We start from the raw sequence: 25,065 nt of genomic DNA, 5'->3' as shown, positions 1-25,065 counted from the left end.
ACTTTTTACTATCACTAGACTTTACAGAGTTGTCCTTCTTATTTTAAATCTGCTGAGGTTAAGTTTCATTCTTGCCCCGTAGAGGATCAGTTTGCTTAGCTTGTAATTACTATTGATGTGTTCATATTACAAGTCTGTTGACTAATATTGTTTGCTATCTAAAAATAAACACATCCTGATGATGTAATATATTTAGGACATTATTAATAAATCAAGCCTATACTCCAATTTGAATGTACAAAAATAAGGAAAGACTTGCGCTACTGGACTATGATGGGTGTCAAAAATTAAAAAGAGAAAGGGAACAGCTGCTATCCTGTTTTTGATAATTTCAAAAATACTTTATACTGAAAAAAAGGGGAACAGCATTAATCCTGTGTGCAAACCTACAAAAATATACAGTTATGTATATATTACCTAAACCCTGTGTAATATAACAATTAATATATTACTTAATACATGTAAAAACAACACAATATTGGTTAGTTCATATGCAAAATTATCAAAAACAATAAAACATTCTCTAATAAAGTGCAAAGTGCCTTGTGCTAATAAAAAACAAGGTGCATATATAAAGAAAAATATCTGATTATAAAGTCTAACTTTTTCATGCTAGAAATATTATTAAACATCAAGTCCCTCAAAGTAACCATTAAATGTGCTCTTCACAGTGGTGAAACTTCTTAATTCAATCTTATGGTGTGCTTCAAAAACAACCTGTGTGCTCTGCCACCAGTCTCTCTAAATGAAACTCATCAGATTTAGTTGCTGGTTAAGTTATAAACCAGCAAAAGTGCTTTGTTATCTCACAGACAGTGTGCACTCTTCATCCATTGTTAAATGCTCCCACAGGTAATCAGACAATGTTTTTACATAATACACCATAAACATATATAGGAAGAGAAAGAGGAAATCCCATAGCGTAAAATTGTTGAAAAATCCAAGGCTTGACATTGCGGCCGTATTTGATCTGGTTTAGAGATTGAGCATACATATTCGTGTCAGTGGAGACACCAGAATATGTGATTGGGTTCAATTGTGATTTTAATAAACCACATTTTTAAATGATTATATATATATATATATATATAGTCAGGTCCATAAATATTGGGACATCGACACAATTCTAATCTTTTTGGCTGTATACACCACCACAATGGATTGAAATGAAACAAACAAGATGTGCTTTAACTTCAGACGTTCAGCTTTAATTTGAGGGTATTTACAGCCAAATCAGGTGAACGGTGTAGGAATTACAACAGTTTGTATATGTGCCTCCCACTTTTTAATGGACCAAAAGTAATGGGACAGATTAACAATCCTAAATCAAACTTTCACTTTTTAATACTTGGTTGCAAATCCTTTGCAGTCAATTACAGCCTGAAGTCTGGAACACATAGACATCACCAGATGCTGGGTTTCATCCCTAGGGATGCTCTGCTAGGCCTCTGCTACAACTGTCTTTAGTTCCTGCTTGTTCTTGGGGCATTTTCCCTTCAGTTTTGTCTTCAGCAAGTGAAATGCATGCTCAATCGGATTCAGGTCAGGCGATTGACTTGGCCATTGCATAACATTCCACTTCTTTCTCTTAAAAAACTCTTTGGTTGCTTTCGCAGTATGCTTCGGGTTATTGTCCATCTGCACTGTGAAGCGCCTTCCAATGATTTCTGAAGCACTTGGCTGACTATGAGCAGATAATATTGCCCGAAACACTTCAGAATTCATCCTGCTGCTTTTGTCAGCAGTCACATCATCAATAAATACAAGAGAACCAGTTTCATTGGCAGCCATACATGCCCACACCATGCTTCACTGATGAGGTGGTATGGATCATGAGCAGTTCCTTTCCTTCTCCATACTCTTCTCTTCTCATCACTCTGGTACAAGTTGATCTTGGTCTCATCTGTCCATAGGATGTTGTTCCAGAACTGTATAGGCATTTTTAGATGTTGTTTGGCAAACTCTAATCTGGCCTTCCTGTTTTTGAGGCTCACCAATGGTTTACATCTTGTGGTGAACCCTCTGTATTCACTCTGGTGAAGTCTTCTCGTGATTGTTGACTTTGACACACATACACCTACCTCCTGGATAGTGTTCTTGATCTGGCCAACTGTTGTGAAGGGTGTTTTCTTCACCAGGGAAAGATGTCCTGCGGTCTGATGAGACCAGGTAAGGAGTACAAAGACAAGTGTGTCTTGCCTACAATCAAGCATGGTGGTTGGGAGTGTCATGGTCTGGGGCTGCATGAGTGCTGCTGACACTGGAGAGCTACAGTTCATTGAGGGAACCATGAATGCCAACATGTACTGTGACATACTGAAGCAGAGCATGATCCCCTCCCTTCAGAGTCTGGGTCACAGGGCAGTATTCCAACATGATAATGACCCCAAACACACCTCCAAGACAACTACTGCCTTGCTAAAAAAGCTGAGGGTAAAGGTGATGGACTGGCCAAGCATGTCTCGAGACCTAAACCCTATTGAGCATCTGTGGGGCAGTCTCAAACAGAAGGTGGAGTAGAGCAAGGTCTCTAACATGCACCAGCTCAGTGATGTCATCATGGAGGAGTGGAACAGGACTCCAGTGGCAACCTGTGGAGCTCTGGTGAACTCCATGCCCAAGAGGGTTAAGGCAGTGCTGGAAAATAATGGTGGCCACACAAACTATTGACACTTTGGCCCCAATTTGGACATTTTCACTTTGAGGTGTACTCACTTTTGTTGCCAGCGGTTTAGACATTAATGGCTGTGCGTTGAGTTTTTGTGAGGGGACAGCACATTTACACAAGCTATACACTCACTACTTTACATTGTAGCAAAGTGTCATTTCTTCAGTGTGGTCACATGAAAAGATATAATAAAATATTTACAAAAATGTGAGGGGTGTACTCAATTTTGTCAGATACTGTATATATGCATTGTGTTTTTTTTATTTATTTATTTAAGTTTTTACTTTTACAAGGCACTTTGCACTTTATTGGAGAATGTTATATTGTTTTTGATAATTTTGCACATGAACTAAGTAATAATGTGTTCTTTGCACATATATTATTTGTTATATTGCCCAGGGTATTAGTTACATATACATAACTTTATATTTTTGTAGGTTTGCACAGGGGATTAGTGTTGTTCCCTTTTTTTTTTTTTTTTTTCATTATACTCTAATTTAGGAGCAGGTTACTCAAAGTACCTGCTATTATGTTAGCAAAAAAAACTTCTTTGTCCACACCTGATTTGCTTTTTCTCATTTTAAAGCTTGCTTAGTCTAACTGCCATTGTATTGTCCAATGAGACCACCTCCTTGACCAGTGTTGCCAACCTACCAAATTGAAATTTACTGACACAACACTCAAAATTTACTGTAAAAGCCAAGCTTTTACTGGCATTTCCAAAAGTTACAAAATTAAAGTTTAAGTCCAAATTTCAGTATTTAGGCTACAACCAAGAATAATATGCAATTAGCAATGTGATTAAGGTAGATATTAAGGCAATATACATATTTCTTATTTTATGTTCGATATACTAAGTAAGTAGCTCAAGGACAGAACTCAAAAGGGCAAGAAATTAGAATGGGCAGCAACACATACATGAAATTGACTCTCACAGTGACACTGACAGCAGTGTGCAGCAGCACAGATGATGATGACGACAGATCACCGACACGACACATCCCCTTCTGAGTCACAGTGACAGTCTCTCTCCATGCCATGTGATCCCTCCAGTCCAAACAGCACTGACAGTCCCGCTGCCGGCTTGCCTTTCTACCGTCCCGCAGACCTGCACACAGGGCTTCGGTTGCTTTGCTCGGCTCCCTTGCGCCTTGACATCACACAACGTGCTCGGGCATTTCCTCTGCCAGACCCGCCCTCCCCTAGCGACGCCAGAACACAATGTAGCAGGCACTTAGATGGTTTTGGCTGGCTTCGGAAATGCTGGGATATGTTCTTGATGTTCATTTGTATAGTTGACAATATCAAGACAGAGAACTGTGAAAATAGAGGGAATATTATCTGCTTTGTTCCTATAGTTCTTTAAGGAACCCTGTCACCATGGGGCCCAAAGTAAGCAAAACCAACGCTGTTAAAAAAAGATCATGCATTACTTACCTTTCTGGCAGCCCATGTTCAGCTTCAAATTCAGCTCTTTCTTGAACCCTGGCTGCTGCAGGTATTCAGTACTTCTAGGTATGTGAAATACCTGCTCATCTAGCCACATGCTTTGGTTATGCCTGCCGCCTCATATGTCACTACAGGATGTACAAGCTGGTGGGAGGAACCATGGCGTATGGCATGAGAGCAGGTATTTCACAAACCTGGCAGTGCTGAATGCCTGCCACAGCCAGGGATCAGCAAACCTGTGCAGTTTAAAGACATGGGACAATAGAAATGTAAGTATACATGTTCTTCTTTTACAGCATGGGCTTTTCTTACTTTGGACCATGTGGTGACAGCGTCACTTTATGACCTGTGACAAATACAGAAAAATTATATTTGCACTATTAAAAGGTGTTATTGTGACATATGCTGTAACATTATTTCCGTATAATGTAAGCTTTTTGTTATCCAAAGTCTCTGCTTAGCACATTTTAATTTGACTCTGTGCTGTCACAAACACTTAATGTATAATATCTGTACTAGCTCTTCTTCTTTGGGATTGGGCTCCTGCCAGAGTTTGTCTCTATCTTAGAATTTCATACTTTTTATTCAAAAGTCACATTTCTGTGTTAATTATTATGCAGATTTAGCAGAACACTGTCAATCTGGTTGGCTTGAGGACAACTCCTGCCAAGTTTCCATTATTTAAATTGCTCAGTATTCCAAACCTATCTAGACCAATAGGTCCCCACTGACACAAAGTAAAGTGGCAGCAAGCCAGACTAACTGAATGGTTACATCTGTTTCATAGAGATGTATTTATTCCATTTTCTTACTGCCCTCAGACAACATCGGGAGAAGATGTTCGAGACTTTACGAAGGTGCTGAAAAATAAGTTTCGTTCCAAAAAGTACTATGACAAGCATCCCAGATTAGGCTACTTACCAGTCCAGACTGTTCTTGAAGGAGATAACATGGAGACGTAAGTCAGCCGCATCATTTTTTATTTTATTTTAGGAAGCGTGTAATTCTCTTGTCACCATATGCCTCCTTTATATGAAGGTGACATCAAGACTAAAATATGAACCTATACTATAACAAAAAGTCTACATGAAAGGTCCCGGCCATTTCTAGTTTGCTACCTTTATCCAGAAAAATGGATCCACATTAAAGTGTCACTAAACTCTCAAAAAATATAAGGGCAACACTTCCTAAAAATTGCTCTGTGTCTGTGCCCTTTGTTTCGTTTTAAAATCACCAATAGTGTGGTGGTAACGATCTGCAGGCTGACAGACTCTGCACTGTTGCCACCACACTGTGCATGCTCCTCTCCTACAATGTAAGTACGCAGTGTCTACAAACAGCATACGGTGAAGGAAATCCCTGGCTACAGGTTGGAGGCAGGGGTAAGCTGGAGTGGGTCACATGTCTTGTGACATCACCTATGCTTTTTCAGGCCATGCAAAGTTGATTGGAGCTGCCAGTCAAGGACCTGATCTGCACAAAGGTGTTGATGGGTGGATCAGATGTATGACTGACAGCGCAACTCAGCTATGCATGGCACAGGGGGGCCTGAAAAAGTTGAGTCGACATCACAGAATATGTGACGAGGTCTGGCTTACCCCTGCCTCCAACCCAGGCTGTTGTAACCAGGGATTTCCTTGACAGTAGGCTGTGCACCTGGTCATGCTGCTGGGGAAAGGGAACAAAAGACACATGACCTCCACTAGAAAAGCTCTGAAAAGGTAGTTAATACCAACACTTTAATACATTGTTCTTGTTAGACAGTGGCTGCCAGTGTGCCTTATCATGAGTGCACCAGCAGAGTTTAGAATCACTTTACCTATGAACAAAATTATTTTAAAACTGACATTATAAAACTAACCATTTAAACCTTTTAAAGCGGAGTTCCAGCATATTTGTGTTTTTTTTTCTTTAAAAACACCCCTTGTTTGTATTCACCTAATACTATATCAAGCAAAATTATTATCTAATTTAGGTTTTTTAAAAGTGTTTTATTTTAAAATGCTTACTTAGCTGTCCCCACCGAGAGCATTCCCATCCTGTGGGCAGCTGAAACCCACTGACATGTCCTTCTGGGATATGGTGCTGCTGGCTACCCAGCATGCAACTCCCCATCGCGCACATACACATAAACATAGCGATGCTACAAGCGGCAGCGGCGCATTGTCTTTTGGGATTGATGACAGTCATATTCCAAGAGCCATTGCACGGCCAGGCATGACTTACCTCGCTGCGGTGAGGTACTGCAGAAGCAGAGGATAAGGTGGGGGGGGGTTGATAAAATGCCTGGAACTCCACTTTATTGACATTTTAAGACCTTTGCTGCTTACTGATTATGATAAGTAATTCATATGTTCAGATACTTTTTTCAGAAGTGAGAACTTGTTTCAAGCAATACAAAACTACCTGAGATACACTCATGGCCTAAGGGAACTCTGTCATTAGAGAATAATGAAGGCTGCCAGTTCTGAACTAATCCTCAGTTTGAAAATACAAATTTTTTGGCTTTCATTCTGATGGTTTAACATCCCATGTTGGCTGCTTCAATGATCTTGAACAATTACCGTATATACTCGAGTATATACGGTAAATAAATAAATAGTTCTGTTACTCATTTAAAGCATTCTTGTTCTGTGTCTGTGTTTGAAATAGAAGTATGTCAGGGACAGCCAGGCATCTAGAATTTTCCAAAAGAGGCTTGCAATGGCATCCCCCATATTTCTATAATGACAGAGTCACATTTATAAGCCATAGGGTGTAATCATGTGTACAAATATTCCAGTTTTAGAAAATTGAGAAACTAAAACCAGCGCTAACCTTCACAGATTTCAGTCAGACAATACATTTGTAGTAGCAGATTTGCAAGTGACAATTGATCATCTTCTTTATCTGTACTGTTTTACCTGTGCTACAAATATTACAGCTTCTCCTTTTGTGCTGTGGGTAGAGGGTACAAATAAAGCACATGGTTGGATTTTACATTGACTTTAAACTTTTTTAGTTTAAACGTCTTAATACTTTGATACAATGTTTTTTGTTGTAAAATAACATGCTGTTAAATGTTAGCATTTCATCTGATTTTGAACATATATATATAACATATATATAACATATAACATATAACATATATATATATATAGCTGCTAAGTTTTAAACAAAATAAACATTTCGTTTGTAGTACATTATGAAATGGGCTATGAGGGAATCTTCTTTCTATTGAATGGTGACAGGTCTGATTTACTGTATTTCAATTGCCTACAGTATATTTTATTCAGGTCATTTCTATGGATGTGCTCCTTGTTTTCTATGTTGTTCTGTGCTGCTATTAATTTCTGGCACAATCGGATTCTTCTAACCTAGCTTCAAGCTCCGTTGAACCTCACTGCAATTCCTGGTGCACAATCGTTTATTAAGTGAAAGACTTATAGCAGCGTTCTCTTATGGAACTGCTGGAGAATGAAAATACTAAGCACATGTGCTGCATTGCTGCAAATATTTTAATAGCAGCCCTCCAGGAATCTTGCTTAGGAGCTATGGTCTTTCAGAACCTTTTTTTGCCTCTTGAGGGGAAAGAAAGGATGGGCTTTGTGGTTTTTCTGCTGTCGCTTACATGGCATTAAAGTGTCTCTCTCTTGGTCTCCTCCTTATTCCCTTACAGCCCTATTACACTCATCAGCATGTGGCCTGACCAGTTTGAGTGAGTATATCTATGTCTATTTTAAAGTGCTCAAGTCTAAGATAATAAAATTTGGGTATAGAGTTCTAATATTCACTATCTCTATTTGAGCTTGTGTACACAGGGGCTGAATGTACAATTTACCTATGTCCCATTTGCAGTCTGTCGATTTTTCCTCGGGCCAGGTAAAACTGAATGAACACAGCAAATGTGATACCTAAAACAATATGAGAGGCACAAAATCAGTGAACAGGATTTGGGGTGTGATCTAAATGCAAGTCAGTAGCTAAAGTCAACAGAACTTGTTTGGCACCGACTCCAACCCCCAAATATTACTATCCCAGAGGTGTCTAATCCACTGTAATGAAAATTGAATGCAAATAGGAACACAATAAGCACATGTGTACAACAGCTCTTAAGTGTTTTTTTTGTTGTTGCTTTTATAACTTTTTCTTTCAATTAATTTTTAGTCCATTGCAATCTCCAGAACTATTTGATGATGATACACATTCCAGAATAGAGCAATATGCCAGCAGGTAAGTAGCCATGCATCTTATTTAGAAGGCATGCTTATAGAGTAAAACAATTTGAGCATATATGGTCTTATAAATGTATATGAGGAAAATAGGTGCGCGAACCTAGTGGCAGGAAAAAAAAGGTGAAAGCAGCACTGCAAAAAAAATTGATATATGGAACATAAATTACAAAAGTGCGCTAAACAAAATGATGAGAACACAAATGTTCATATGCACAGCAGACACTTCATATGAACATTTGTGTTCTCATCATTTTGTTTAGCGCACTTTTGTAATTTATGTTCCATATATTACTACCCCTTCACAATCTTATAAATGTATACCTATCATATTATGAATACTGTATGGTGATTGTCAGTTTCAGCATTAGTTATCATTTTTTCATTATTTTTTATGCTAACTGGTAGCAATAGACAAGGGGGTGATTTACTAAAGCAGGGGTATCCAAACTTTCTAACGTTTCGTGAAGGGCCAGTTTAATGTTCTTTAGACTTTAGGGGGGCCAGGCTGTGACCAGTGGTAGCAGAAAATGCCCCAGCATGAGTGAGCATTAACAATGCCCCTTCATTGGTTTGAATGGAAGGAATAGTGCACCTGTTGTTTTGGTGTCTGTGCTAGGAATAGTTCCCCATTGCTGGTATCAATGGAAGAATAGTATCCCATTTATGGTGTCAGTGGGAGAAATAGTGCTCCATTGATGGTGTCAGTTGGTGGAATAGTACTCCCAGGGCCAGATAAAGGCCAGCCAAGGGCCATATCCGTCCCCCGGACTGCAGTTTGGAGACCACTGTACTAAAGAAATAAAGAATGTATGTGTATTTTCATATTACAAAGTGAACACTTAGTAAAAATGTATCATTTAAAGGATAAGTTCACATTTTGTAACATGTTACTTGTTACAACCATATTCAAGGTGGAACATGTTACAGATGCACCAGTCCCTGCTCCCCCCGCTTCCCCATTCTGACAGCTAGCGGGGGAACCTTCCCCGCTAGCTGTCACACTGTGTAACAAACGTGGCCGCATAGGGCTCTGAAAAACAAATACACATTTTTTTACCTGCAAAAAAGTGTATGTTTATTATTTTTTTCTAAAAAGGGAGCCTATGCTTTAATTCACCATATTTGTACTACTGCTACCCTTATTATTGCTTCTAATGAAAGCCCTGTCTGCTTATTTAGTAAAACAATTCAAATATTGATGATACACACCAACACATATCAACAAATAAGAGATCAGCCTTCATTAGACCATGAATTTTAAAAAGCTGAATACTGCGTGGATACCATAAAAAAAAAAGGAAAAGGAAAGCTGCACTCAAACATATGTTTCAGAATTAGTGTTGTGCTATCCCTTTAATTATGTGAACTATGAATACTTTCCAAAATAAAAGCTTGTGTATCAGAAAATATGTAATCAAATAGAAATCGAACAAAGTGATTAATTGATTCATTAATCAACTGTGTTAAGCTGAATATTCAAAACAATCCACTTTTTTAGGATGTCCAGTAAAAGTATTTAATGATATTCCACTTAAACTATTGTGTCCTGTTCCGATCAGAACCCCATTAGGCACTCCCTCGCCATTATTTACTCTCTCTCTCTCTCTCTCTCTCTCCACCTAAAAAGGATTATAAATGCCCCTTTTCTAATCAAAAGGGAGCAAGACTTAAAGTGGTTGTAAATCTCAAACATGAAAAAATATGAACAAAGTATATCCCTCTATAGTGAGTACTTGTCTCAGTTAAGTGCACAAAGGGGTTCATTTACAAGAAATGACAGCAGACAGAAATGACACTTAAGCCCCGTACACACGTAGCGATTGTCGGCCGTAAATATTCGGCCGCCGAACGATCGGCCGATTGTCGGCTTGTTAGTATGATGCTTCCGACAACCGACAGCGACTTTTCGGCCGAACATAATCTGTTGTGCAGGCATTAAAATTTTTGTTGGCCAACACCAGAACGGCCGATTGTTCGCCAGTCAGTACAGAATTCGGCCGACAAACAGCCAATTAGCAAGACTGGGCATGCTCAGAAAAGAAAAAACACACGGAAAGTTAACCATCACATGACATCACTTCTGCAGTCGGCTGTTGTTGGCCGACAAAATTCCATGTGCAGTCTTTTGCAGTTTTCAGCCGACAGGACGGCACCGGACAAAAGACGGCCGATCGTTCGGCCGACATTCGGTACGTGTGTACAGGGCTTTTGTGGTTGATTTACTAAAACTGGAGATTGCAAAATCTGGTGCAGCTTTGAATGGTAGCCAATCAGCTTCTAACGTCAGCTTGTTCAATTAAGCTTTGACATGAAAACCTGGAAGCTGATTGGCTATTGTGCACAGCTGCATCAGATTTTGCCATCTCCAGTTTTAGTAAATCAACCACTAAAGCCCCGTACACACGTACCGAATGTCGGCCGAACGATCGGCCGTCTTTTGTCCGGTGCTGTCCTGTCGGCTGAAAAGTGCTAAAGATTGCACACGAATTTTGTCGGCCAACAACAGCCGACTGCAGAAGTGATGTCATGTGATGGTTAACTTTCCGTGTGTTTTTTCTTTTCTGAGCATGCCCAGTCTTGCTAATCTGCTGTTTGTCGGCTAAATTCTGTACTGACTGGCGAACAATCGGCCGTTCTGGTGACGGCCAACAAAAATTTTAAAGTCTGCACGCCAGATTGTGTTCGGCCGAAAATTCACTGTCGGTTGTCGGAAACATCATACTAACAAGCCGACAATCGGCCGATCGTTTGGCGGCCGAATATTTACGGCCGACAATCGCTACGTGTGTATGGGGCTTTAGTGTCATTTCTGTCTGCTGCTTAGTTCCTCAGCGATTGAGCTCTGCGGAGTGTAACTTCAGCTCTCTTCACCCTTTTTGCTGACTCAGACAAGCTTTAAAAATTCAGAACTTTTAACGGATGTAAGGAAGAGGAGACTGCAGATAAACAGGTACAACACATGTAGGATCTGTTTAATCTCTGTGTATCACCCGAGGATAAACACTTCACTGAGTATATGTAAGGGTTTACAACCACTTTAAACAATCTCCTTTTCACCACAACAATCATACCAAATCCTACATTTAGCCCTAACGTCTGAACACAACACCATTGAACTAATTTCAAGATACTATCTAGGTGGCACAGAGCATACAATACTTCATAAACAATTCCCAGATTTTACTGATTTTGTTGGAGGTGCAATAAAGTGTTTAACCTTACACATTACCTGGTCCTGCCCCCACAGGGAGATTTCTCAAAAATTCACAGATTTTAATATATCTGATTTCCAGCACTCTTTCTGCTACACCACATCTTCATTCCTAGTTAACTGCTTGCTGACCAGCTGCCGTAGTTTTACTGCAGCAGGTTGGCTCTGTCTCGCAAAACTACGTAACTGTACATGGCTTCATGGGACCGCTAGTGGCATGCACGCACCCATTTACCACAGGGGAAGCTAATCAGCCGGTCCGGCGAATGCGATTGCCGCCGTTCACCCGGGTTCGCTCCTCGTGGAGACAGAATGGCGGTTTCCTCTTATTTAGGAACACGGGTCTCTGTGTTCTTGCAGCAAGCCCCCCCCCCCCACAGTTATAAAGCTCCCCCTAGGGACACATTTAACCCTTTGAACGCAACTGGTGTTAACCCCTTCTTTTCCAGTGTCATTAGTACAGTAATAGTGCATATTTTTATTTATATTTTTTTATTTATATTTTTTTAGTGTCACTGGTCCCCCCAAAATTGTCAGAAATATCAGTTAGGTGTCCAATCTGTCTGCCGCAATGTCGCAGTCCCGCTAAAAATCGCTGATCGCTGCCATTACTAGTCTAAAATCCATAGTTTGTAGACGTAATAACTTTTGCACCAACCAATCAATATACACTTATTTGGATTTTTTTTTACCAAAAATATGTAGCAGAATACAAATTGACCTAAAATATATATTTTTTTTTTCAAAATTGTCGCTCTTTTTTTGTTTATAGCGCAAAAAATAAAAATCGCAGAGGTGATCAAATACCACCAAAAGAAAGCTCTAGCTCTATTTGTGGGAAAAAGAGGAAATCAATTTTATTAGGGTACAGCATCGCAGGACCACGCAATTGTCAGTTAAAGTAACGCAGTGCCGTATCGCAAAAAATGGCCTGATCAATAAGAGGGTAAATCCTTTCAGTCCAGAAGTGGTTAAACAAAGTATTTAACAGTATTATGCTCCTTTTAGGTGGGTGGACCAATCAGGTCTGCCTGTCAGTTTTTCTAGGCAAACCCAATCATACTCTTTATTGCCCTTTGTGGAGTGGCAGGTGTCAACAGACAGGTGTTTGTTGACACCCACCAACATCCAATCTGATCCTGTCTGCTAAAAACATCCATCTAGTGGATTGGATCTGGTGGCCATGGGGCGTAAATGGACAGGTGGTCTGTTTACATCTGACCGCTCATAGAGGACAGTCCGCTGTCCTCTATGGGAAGTCAGAGCAGACAAGGACAAGCCACCCTGTCTGCTCAGAGGGGATCAGTGGACAGATTGCCCGCTGAGTAGACGAACTCCTGGCGGAGGCCGCCTTATGAGAAAGGGACCCTACACTACGTAGCCCATTTGTTCCCTCTCTAAGCTGAGATCAGTATGAGCTTCTGTGAAATCAGTAGCAAAGCCTCAGGTTGCTGATTCAGTGATATCCTCATTACTTTACCACTTACTGACTGCCCTATAGTATCAGCTCTGCGTCTGATCACGTATATATACATGATTCTGCACTTCCACCTGCAGAGGGCACGCACGCTGCTGGCGAGCCACTTCTGCTGTTATTTTTCACAGCAGAAGCCGATCTGCGGGTGCCCGGCACTCTGTACTTGTTAAAAAAGTGGATTGTTTTTGTGTATTCACAGTTGATTCATGAAGAAATTTGCTGGATATTTATTTGTTTGCATATTATTCTGACACACAATTACACATTTTATTTTGAAATTCATAGTTCACATATTTACAGCACAACACTAATTCTTAAAAATACGTTATTACATGCCTTTGCTATTTGCAAATTGATAAAGGTCATGTGGTGTGCCAACAACTTTTCTAAGCTTCTGCAGTTGCTAAAATGAGTGAATAGCTTGCATAAAGTTTTCCACCAAACCTTGTAGTTTGTTTGAGATGTGCAAATTAGCAAAAAAGTCTTTGATTTAAAACATGCGTATACATTTATTATTTGTGTATCTCTGACAACAATGTCATCTCCTATCCAATGTGAGTAGGAGAAATAGATAGGAGAAGGGTGCACAGCCTGGTAATGCTGATGTGTTTCACAAAGCTGAAATGGAACACTTATTTACATATTTATTAAAAAGGAAGTTTATTTGTTTGTCTTTCATCAACGAAAAATTCTTGAAGTTTACTTCAAAGCAAAGACTCTTCCTTCAGACATAATTGGCATCCAGTGCCTCAGAAAAGCATCAGTTCTGGAATAATAAAATTAAAGGTGCAGATCTGCTTTCATGTCTGTAAGCATCTGACTGTAGAACACTTTCAAGTCTTTTATGTTTTATGCCCCTTTGAATGAAAATTGTATGACTTGGAGTCACCATTTTACTAATTTAAGCATCCGTTTTTGTCATATGTCTGTGCCTTAAATTGAATCAAAAAAACATTAAATTGGGTTACAGTACTTGTAAACTAGGACAATACTTGTGGACATGTGTATCTGATTTAATTTAAGAGATTTGTTCCTATCCAAACTTATGCTGGCCATACACTAAACGAAAAATCGTTCAAACTCATTTTTGAAAAACGAGCACTCGGCCGTGAGAGCAAACAATCATGCCATCATGTAATGACAGATAAATCGTTCAGTGGACATAAACGAATCAGTTTTTTGTTAGTTTTTTCACATATACCTAGTGCAAACAGTTTGGACGAGAAACACATTAAAGCGGAGTTCCGGCCTCGGGGGTGATATTTAGCTAAAAATACCTCCGGGACAGTCAGGGCTAGTACATTCCATAATGGATAGCCTCTGTACTGTTCCGGGTCGCACTTACCTTTTAGAAGAAATACTTACCTTGAAAATTTCTTCTCCAGCGCTGCCATCTCGGATGTGGGCAGCTGAAGCCAGCGCGTCCTCTTCTGCGTCCTCTTCCGTGTCCTCTTTTCCCAGAAAGCCAGATGAAAATGGACTTGCATCCGTTTATATCAAACTATCTCCGATCTGTCATGTTTAGGTCTGGAAAAATGAAAAGTGTGCAGAACTTTTTCATTTTTATTCCGCAGACCTGGACAGCCTTAGAGGTAAGCGGATGTAAACGGACACATGTCCATTTACATCTAGCTGCCCATAGATTTATAAAGTGTTCCTGATCAGGCCGACCTGAAAAACTGACAGGTGAACATGATCATACTATACATGTCACAGGGTGGCTATGGCTTTAGCTTGCAAGCTTACTTCAGGGTTTACTGAACCATGCCCACATTTTGGCCATTCTCACTGCACTGTGGCATTCAGTATTTTAATAAGGGGTGCCATGGGGATTTTGTAATCCTTGCAATGCCCCTGCTAGCCATATGCAAGTCAGTTGTCATCAAAGTAAGATTATTTATTTTTTTACCTAATTGTCCACCATGGTATTTTTTCACCTTACCTCTGTTATATGCTCAGGTATCAGAAATTAGATGTTAAGGAATTCAGTTTGTTCACTGTTAAGTGCATCTGTCCATGTATGTAATGTAGCTGTCACATGACTTTGCTTGTCCCTGTACTGTCCACAAGTGCAGCAAGGGCCTATAGCCCCATCTGTATTACTTTGAATTATTCTCAATTATGCTTGTGTTTGGATGGGCTGCCTGATTGTATAGGGCCATGTTAAAGTACAAATGCACCTTTAGTAACATGTTACATATAACACCGGTGTAACACGTAATATGCTATTAAAGCACCTGCCTGCACCCTGACTCCATCCCCCATTGTGACAGCAGACGGAGGACCCTCTCTGCCCAGCTGTGTCCTTCATTCAGAGTTCTGTGAATAAATTGAACTACAAGTACTGTCTTCCACTGCGCAGACAGCTTGAAGTTCTCAATGAACTGCGTGGGCGCTGATGAACACTCTCCTAGTTCATTGATCTTCATCAACAACTGTCTGCCCTTACGGGAGGTACAGGAAGACAGCTATATTGACAGCCTGCAGTAGCCTGACATTGCTTTACAGGCTCCAAAGGAAAAAAAATAATAAATGTCCATTTTTTTATCTGCAAAAAAAAAAAAAAATGTGCATTTATTTATTTTTTTTAAGTGAACTTAGCCTTTAAGGCACAAGGTTTACAGGCTCCAAAGGAAAGAAATAATAAATGTCCATTTTTTTATCTGCAAAAACAAAAAGTGCATTTATTTATTTTTTTAAGTGAACTTAAAAGCACAAGGTTTCTTCTTTCATTGTTTTTTTTGAACAGTCACAATCTTTTTTTTCTTGCCTTTTCTAGGCTGGCACAAATGGAAAGAACTAATGGATCCTTGTTCACAGACAGCAGCTCAGCCACTGGAAGCATGTGAGTAATATCTGTTAGGTTGCAGAATATTGTAATCAGCCATTAAAAAAGGTTAAAACATTGTAGGTCTCAAAAACGAATTATAAAATATTTATACAATAAAGCTGCACACAGCTTATAAACTCTAAATATGTTGAAAATATAAACTAAATAAACAGAAATGTATTTCAGTACACAGTAATTACACGTTCCTTAAATCATATTCCTGGAGATGAAAAATCTGTAGGGCCTGGTCACACCAAAATGCTGAGAAGGAAAGGCGCATTCTGTGCGTTCAAAATGCAATGCCTTAGTGATCTGCTGCAGGTGCCAATACATTAGCACTATGTTTGCGGGCACCAGATCTCATGATACCGCAGAACCACGCAATTTGGTGCAGTGTGCAGAGAGAAAAAATCCTAAAAATGAAAACTAATGAAGCCATGGCATCTAATGATTGGTAAGCTGCAACACATTTTTGGTATTGGCTGTTAGAGTCGGTTCACACCAGCGCGACTTGTCAGGCGACTTGTCAGCCTGACAAGTCGCGCTCCCTCGCGGTCCATTGACCGCTACAAGACCTGTTCTAATAGGAGCGACACAAGTCGCTCCGACTTAGAAAAGGGGTCCTGTACTACTTCGGGGCGAACTCGAAGCGACTTGCATAGACTTCCATTATGTGAAGTCCCTGCAAGTCGCTCCGAAGTCGTGGTGCACGGGACTGCACAAGTCGCCCCCAAAGTAGTAAGGAGTCGTGTCGCCTCAGTGTGAACCGGCTCTAATACTGCTTTAACATCATTCATTACGTCAAATAAACCAACAGGTGACCTAAAGGAATTGTAAAGTTGAACTAGGAAATAAGTGATATTCTTGACTTTTGTTAAGGGTTGGCTCTACAGAATAACAGATACTTGGATAGGAAAAGAGGTATCTGTATTTAAAGTGTAAGTCCACCCTAAGACTAAAATCCCTGCATCTATAGACATCCACAATCTAACACTAACCTATCTAGCCCTGTAAAGAAGAAATCAGTTTACATACCTTTTTTGAAGATGATCCGATCTCCAGCGGTGGAAGCTCTGCAGAGGACACAGCCATCAATGGCTGTGAAAATAATGGGGAGTGATGTTACCCATAGAGTTACTACGGGGCTTCCGATGTTGGATGTGTCCTCTGCACCCGCCTCCACTGCGAAGCCACGGCTGACGAGTCAGCGTGGGATCGGGTCGGATCCGCTGTGAAAAAGGTATGTATACTGATTTCTTCTTTACAAAGCTTCATAGGTTAGTGTTAGAATGTGGATGTCTGTAGATGCAGGGATTTTAGTGTTAAGGTGGACTTCTACTTTTAAAATTGTATTTAGCTGTTTGCTGGAGTTCTTTATTTGTATGTCCCTTTATAGAATGGTTTGTGTGAATACATATTTCTATCCCAAATCTTTTGTGATATAAAGTGAATAAAAGCTCTTCCACGTTGAGGAATATCTCCTCCCTGAAGGGCCCGTGCTTACTATTGCACACATTGAGTCAGCACACATATACTTTTCTGCACACTAACTTGTGTTTTTGTGTGGTTATTTATTTCATTGGGTTGTTTAACTTACCAAAACGTAGTAAAAAAAGGCAAATGTAGCATTTTTGGCAGTGCATGTCCACAAGGTATGTTAGAGCAGCCTTTTCAACCAGGGTGCCTTGGCAAAATGCCTAAAAATTGCCCAAAAATTGTGTACAAGCCGGTATGTGGATGAAGGCTGCCTTTTTAGTTACACTAAGTCATAGGTTTTCATTGTGCACCATTAAAACCTTCCAGCATCCTAACGACCAATGGCATCATCAGTTGATAAGGAGGATGTCAGTTGCCTGCATAGCATCCTTGTTTGACCCTGCCCTGCCCCTCTCTATCAGCATTGGGGTCACATTAGGTAAATGATGGAGAAAAACTGAGGGAGAAGAGAAACATTTGAATACTAGTCAGTACCAGTTTGCAAAAGTATATTTGCTTTGAAAGAATAAATCACCTCTAACCTTGGGTGTCCTACGTGGACTTGTGGAAGTTGATGTATTATGTAAAACTATTAGAATAGCTTTTACATTTTAGAATGAGGTGCCTCAACACTGTCCATAATTTTTAAAGGGTGTCTCAAGACTGCCCATCATTTTTAAAGGGTGCCTTGACTGAAAAAAGGTTGAGAAACACTGTTTTAGAGAGCCATTCAAAATAAATGACACCACATTGCACCAATTCACATTGCTATGCCTTGTGTCAGCACAATAGTGTGAATAAGCCCTCAATACAAAAAAAAAATGATAAGTTTTGATAACAATGTTTATATATTTATCAATGAACAGTACAGTAAGTCCCCTACATATTAACGAGTTCCGTTCTGAGAGAGTGCTTAAAAGTCCAATTTGTTAGTAAGTCCAATAACTGACACAATCGGCAATAAAGTACTATACTGTAATAGGTTTATAATACAGTACTTTTCACATTAATAATTATACTGTACTATTGTATTCTATACAGTACTGTACAGTAAAGTTCACAAAAGCACAACCACTTGTAGAGGATGCACACAGGTGACAATGTATGTCAGACACATGAACTAACTTATGTAATTGGACATGAGAATGCACATTCGTATCTTTGAAAGTTTGCAACTTGAAGGTTTGTATGTAAGGGATTTACTGTACTAAAAGACCTTTATTGTGAAACAACCTGAACAAGCTTACTTTATGCCTAATGACCTTTAACATTTATTAGTAGCTTCAGTCAGACCATGCACAGGAACAATGGCTTTGCTCTCACCTTAATGCCAAGTGAAAACAGAATAGTGGCAGATATCTCAACACAGTCAGAGAGAGTTTTTATGATATAACTGCTGTCAGTAGGTCTGTTCGGTAGAAGATGAAGGATATGATAATTGTTCTCTAAATGATTACTCAGCCCCCCATAGCAGCTGTAAATTATGCCTTCTGACTAGAACAATATTTGTTCTGCAGCTATAACGCTCATTGAGCCTTTGTTTACATCTTAATGGTTCCCAGTGGTATAACTTGGTTAGTTACCCTGGGGAAACCACTGCAATTGTCATACAAATCTATTTGGTCCATTGATTTCACTATGTTGCAGTACAGTGCGTTACAAAACAAAACCTGTTTAAATGTACAGTCTTAATGTGTGTTAAAAACAGGTTAGGACAGAATGCTTGCCATAGCCTGTATTTAATGAACAGAACTGCACTCACTTTCACAACACAGCATCTGAATCTAACTATGTTTTTAGTCTGGTGAGCCCTACTTTTTGAGGTTGATACAATGTAAGGTGCTAGAATACTTAGACTCGATTCACACTAGAGCGACTTGTCAGACTTGTCAGACGACTTGTCAGCCCATTGACTGCTACAGGACCCGTTCTAATAGGAGCGACACAAGTTGCTCCGACTTAGAAAAATGGTCCTGTACTACTTCGGGGCAACCTCAGGAGCGACTTGCATAGACATTCATTATATGAAGTCTGTGCAAGTCGCGCCGAAGTCGCGGTGCACGGGACTGACAAGTCGCCTCCTGAAGTAGTGCAGAGTCGTGTTGCCATAGTGTGAACCGACTCTTAATGTGTGCTAATGATCTGTAGCTAATTATTATTTACAAAAACGTATTTTCCGATATCAATTACCCGTACACTACTCATCATAAAAGACACAATCAAACGTGGTGCTTTGTGAAGAAGGTTGCATAGGTTGATGATTATGTGTTTGTGCAAACCTAGTAATTACAGGAAACAATGAATTCTCTTCAATCCCTATATGGTGAATTTTACAGTAGATGTCTATTTAGGATGATCAGACAAGCACACTAGTGGCAGTTGAGGTGGAAGCTCATTAGCCAAATAAGCATGATGATAGTGTCCCTGTGTATTTTGAACCAAGGCCTTACGAGGGCAGCAAATCACTACATTACTGTTTTTCCTACACTTAAATGAAGACTTAAAATGTAAAAACTGTACCTCCAAAAGAACTGCCCCCCCCCCCCGAAAACTTTGGGAAAATTTGGGAACCAGCAGGAGGTGTGGAGAATCATAGATCCGCATTAAATATGATGCAGAAGCCGGTAAATCCCTATCAGCACAGTAATGACATCACCAAATCTCCTTCCAGATCTCCTGAGTCTGGCAACGAGAGGCACAGTAGCTTAGATTTACACTTCAAATATAAATGAACATTCTAGATGTGTGTGTGTATACAGTATCTCACAAAAGTGAGTACACCCCTCACATTTTTGAAAATATTTTATGATTTCTTTTCATGTGACAACACTGAAGAAATGACACTTTGCTACAATGTAAAGTAGTGAGTGTACAGCTTGTATAACAGTGTACATTTGCTGTCTGCTCAAAATAACTCAACACACCGCCAATAATGTCTAAACTGCTGGCAACAAAAGTGAGTACACCCCATAAGGGAAAATGTCCAAATTGGGCCCAAAGTGTCAATATTTTAGGTGGCCACCATTATTTTACACAGGACATGGTTCCAGTAATCCATGTCCACAGTCTGCTTGTCTTCAGCAAACTGTTTGTGGGCTTTCTTGTGCATCATCTTTAGAAGAGGCTTCCTTCTGGGATTACAGGCATGCAGACCAATCTGATGCAGTGTGGCATATGGTCTGAGCACTGACAGGCTGACCTCCCACCCCTTCAACCTCTGCAGCAATGCTGGCAGCACTCATACGTCTATTTCTCAAAGACAATCTCTGGATATGACGCTGAGCATGTGCACTCAACCTCTTTGGTCGACCATAGCAAGGCCTGTTTTAGAGTGGAACCTGTCCTGTTAAACCGCTGTATGGTCTTGGCCACCATTCTGCAGCTGAGTTTCAGGGTTTTGGCAATTTTCTTATAGCCTAGGTCATCTTTATGTAGAGCAACAATTCTTTTTTTCAGATCCTCAGAGAGTTCTTTGCCATGAGGTGCCGTGTTGAACTTCCAGTGACCAGTATGAGAGAATGAGAGCGATAACACCAAATTTAACACACCTGCCCCCCATTCACACCTGAGACCTTGTACCACTAACGAGTCACATGACACCAGGGAGGGAAAATGGCTAATTGGGCCCAATTTGGACATTTTCACTTAGGGGTGTACTCACTTTTGTTAACAATGGTTTAGACATTAATGACTGTGTGTTGAGTTATATTGAGGGGACAGCAAAATTACACTGTTATGCAAGCTGTACACCCACTACTTTACATTGTAGCAAAGTGTAATTTCTTTAGTGTTGTCACATGAAAAGATATAATAAAATATTTACACAAATGTGAGGGGTGTACTCACTTTTGTGAGATATTGTATATACAGGTGTACCAAATAAAGTGGTCAGGGAGTGTATATACAGTATAATGAGAAAAGAACTGATCGTATTTTTTACAACATTAAAAATAGGTAAATAAGCTAAAATATATGTATTTCTTTTAATTAATTCTATCAGATTGGCTGCAGTGGGGTTTCTACAATGTGTAGAAGCCAGTGTCACCTCATTAGGATTTTCTACTGACTGTGTATTTTTTAATTTGATTTTTAGAATACATATTCATGAATTCTAAATTAATCATCTGGGAATATTATAAAGCTCTTTACACATTTTGTTTAGCAAGTAAGTGGCCATTTGAAGTGGAACATTTAGTGCACTGAATAATAGGTTAATGATAAGAATGTTTTTTCTTATCTTAATCTTGATGGATCAAAATCTTTACCACAATATTAAGTGACAGCATTACAAGTAAATGCTAAACTGTGACTGCCTCTTGTTAGGTTCTTCATTCACATTTCTAAGAACTGTTGAATTAAATTAAAGGTGGAAATATGATTAGAATGGTTATAATAGTATCTTATAAAATTACTAAAGCATTATGCACTAGGCCAGCAGTGAATAATAGATGGACATTTAACACTAATGCCTTCGTCGACAAATTAGATATTGTTAGCAGTAGGTATAGCAGAATTCACCATAAAACTGTCCATAGTCATTGATGAATAGTCAGACTTGCATGCCCGGTTGTTTTGTACCTCATTGTGGGCTGGCATGCTATGGGCACTGGTTCATCAATTGAGTAGGCACAAAAGGCATAGACTGGCCAAACATTTGGGCATTCTCATTATTTGTTTTCAAACATTTGTAGCACAAGCAGTTCCACCATGAGTATTGATTATTATTATCTCCACTGCAGCCTTATTAGACAGTGTGCTATCAAAGCCCCACTAAAGTATTGTTTGCCCTTAGCCCAGCCATGTCTTAAAATGACCCTGTGTATTACTGGTATAGACTGGGTAAATCCAAAATGTGTCACAGCAGTACCTGAGAATGTATTACCCATTTAAAGACTCCTTCACCCAAGGAGTTTTCCTTAGCATGTACGTGAAGAAAGAAAATAAAAAATATATATAATTTTGGTAAACTGCATACAAGAGTGTTTCCCTAGCATCATATTACCTGCCTTCCCCCTTATTTTCCAACTTACTTTATTTACTTGAGGCACACTATATATAGTTCATTATACCTGCATTCACGTGCATTTTCGTTTATTTAAGCATGTCTTTTTTCAATTTAGTTTTTTTTAACTTTTACATAACCACTTTTATGAAGGTTTGAAGCAAATAAGTATGGAATTCTATCATATACAGGACAGGTAAAGATGCTGTTCATAGGTGCTCAAAGTCATTAATCATAAGCACCATGTCAATGTGGACCTTCACCCGAAAATGAAAGTGTTCATTATCCTTTCCCTCCCCCTTAGCCTGTTACATAATGGCATTTTTTATCTGGGAGCGATTATCTTTTTTTAGTTGTATTTGCTCCCACTTCCTTAATCCTAGTCTAGTTTAATAGGTCAAAGAGAGCGCCAATTGAAAAAAATCTATAGGAGTCCAAAGTTTTTATTGTTTAACTGGTAAAAAATAAGGGAAAAGATATCCCACACATTTCAGAGGCTACAATTTCCCTTCATAGTGAATGGCAGAATGGTAAATGGACTCAAAGATACTCCTTAGCAGACTGATCTGCAGTCAGATGGCGTTGTAAACGTTAGTACTGGTGTTTACAGTAGAAGGGGCACGGGACTGTGTTGTAAGCAGCTGAACAATAATTACTTTGAACTCCTAAGGATTTTTCATTTGACGTATTACTTGTGGATTTCTCAACTCAATTGAATGTTGTCTTCTGGGTGATCTCCTCATCTTCATGGTGAGCTGCCGAATACAGGCTGATTGGGCTCAAGTAATGACTATGTATTCTGATGAGCTGTAAAAATCCATGTCCAGCGTCCCTCTACCACTAGCTCTTTCATCCTCACATAAGCAAATATGATGTCAGTTTGACCCCCCTACCCCCCATCTGCCACTTCCTGGGAACATGTCACATGTTTCAGGAGCCTGTAGGGCCAGTCTCTAGGTACTGCTGTGTGTCACAAATTGCACAGTGATGGACCTGACTGTGAGACATCAGGAAGTCACAGCCAGCTCCAAAATCCAAGATGGCAGTTATGGAGATCCACGGTCCTGTGAGGAATCATCCTTGTAGAAGAGAACGCTGGACTCCAGGCAAGTTTAAAAAATAACAAACATGCCATACTTAGCTGCTCTGTGCAGTGGTTTTCCACAGAGCAGCCCCAATCCTCCTCTTAGGTCTTTTTCTTCTTGCGATCCGGGCCCCTCCCTCCTGCCAAGTGGCCCCAGAGCAAACAGCTTGCTAGAGGGGCACCCAAGCAGGCTTACTCCCTTCCCACTGCTCTGCATGCCAATAAGGAGTCAGAGTTCCCAGAGAGCGGAGGCTCTTGTACACATCGCTGGATCGCTATGGGGCTCAGATAAGTATTTGGGGGGCTGCTGCACACAGAAGGTTTTTTACCTTCATGCATAGAATGCATAAATGAGCCCTAACTATAATTTATCATTTCGTTGAAAAAAATATGGTTTGGTATTTTAACTAGAAGCACTTTTTCTGTAATTAAATGATTTCAGTAATTTAATTTTCCCTGATTCATTAAGAGTGCTATTTAATTCTCCCCAGATAGAATCAGGAGATCAGTGTTTCTGACACTACCTTATGCATTTCTCAAATTTTATTGAATTCTCAGCACCTAATAACTCTACTCTATCCATTCCTTCATTGTATGTGTAATAAAGCACCTCTTCATAATGTCATTTTATTAGAAGATATGGATCTTGGGAAATGCATATTTATCTAGGAAGCACTTTTCACATTGATAACTCAAGACATTTGATTCAGGAACCTAGTTGACAAATACTTAAAATTAATATGAATGCAGTCAACTTATCTTGAAAAGAGGGTACAGGTTTTCTAATTTAGTCAACAATAAAGGATTTAAAAAAAACAATTTTCAGTGCTGAGCTAAGATTTTTTTAATTTGCAATATTAGGATCTTTGTTTTGCTTCAGTTTAGTATGATGCCTAACAAATACCTGAAGGCAAAATGTTACTTATATCTGTATAATAGAATAGTACATTAAAGTAGAATCTAAAAGTAAACTATTTCTCTTTCAAAAATATTTTAAAGTAAAAGTATTAGGATAGTGGTCTGTAATCCCTTTCCAAAATATTTGGAGCATATATTATTTTGTTGATTTCTTTAGTTCTGTCTCTCAAATACCTCTACCATGTTTGAGCTAATTTACAAAAGGAGTTTAGAATCTCCACGTTATAAGAATTTTCCCAGTGTTGCATTTCACACAAGCTATAGAGATTTATATATGTACACATCTCGGTGGTGTATAAGCATCCAAAAATTGTGCACAAACTACAACATACTAGGATTACCTGGATACAGGAAAATGAATTCTGTTTAACTAACTTTTGGCCTTGAAGTGTTTTAAAGTACATTGCTATGCCTATAAATATTTGATTTACATTTGCAGAGATGATGAGCATGCTCTTATCCAGCAATACTGTCACACCTTGGGAGGAGAATCACCTTTAGGTCAGCCACAAAGTCCTTCTCAGATCCTAAAGTCAGTAGAACGAGAAGAACGAGGAGAATTGGAACAGATCATTGCTGATCTAGAGGAAGAACAAAGGTATGTGTCAAGATCTCTGAATGAGAAGTATTTAAAACTCAAAACTGCTAATTTAGAGAAATAAACGTTTTGGTTCCTAAACCCAGATGCAGTGATTACATTATTGCATGGTTAGTATGATGGTGACATCACTTTTAT

The 25,065-nt window shown here is 39.4% G+C and overlaps 1 protein-coding gene across 9 annotated transcripts in view; it reads left to right on the top strand.

Annotated features, from left to right (window-relative positions):
* Nucleotides 1–25,065, top strand: part of UTRN (utrophin) — a gene marked incomplete at its 3' end in the record, with an annotated part of 1,040,500 nt that overhangs the window by 982,532 nt on the left and 32,903 nt on the right. For 7 of the 9 annotated variants that reach the window (XM_082249947.1, XM_082249941.1, XM_082249943.1 and 4 more), the window contains 5 exons: nt 4,939–5,075; nt 7,776–7,814; nt 8,264–8,329; nt 15,799–15,864; nt 24,769–24,927. In XM_082249947.1, the coding sequence (XP_082106073.1) occupies nt 4,939–5,075; nt 7,776–7,814; nt 8,264–8,329; nt 15,799–15,864; nt 24,769–24,927 (467 nt within the window). Of the gene's footprint in view, nt 1–4,938; nt 5,080–7,775; nt 7,815–8,263; nt 8,330–15,798; nt 15,865–24,768; nt 24,928–25,065 lie in introns of those variants that run through there. The other 2 variants (XM_082249944.1, XM_082249945.1) reach the window with 1 other exon arrangement.

The sequence above is a fragment of the Pelophylax lessonae genome (genome assembly GCF_965119305.1).
Source record: "Pelophylax lessonae genome assembly, chromosome: 3".
NCBI lineage: Eukaryota > Metazoa > Chordata > Amphibia > Anura > Ranidae > Pelophylax > Pelophylax lessonae.
This window is presented reverse-complemented; position numbering and strand designations above follow the sequence as displayed.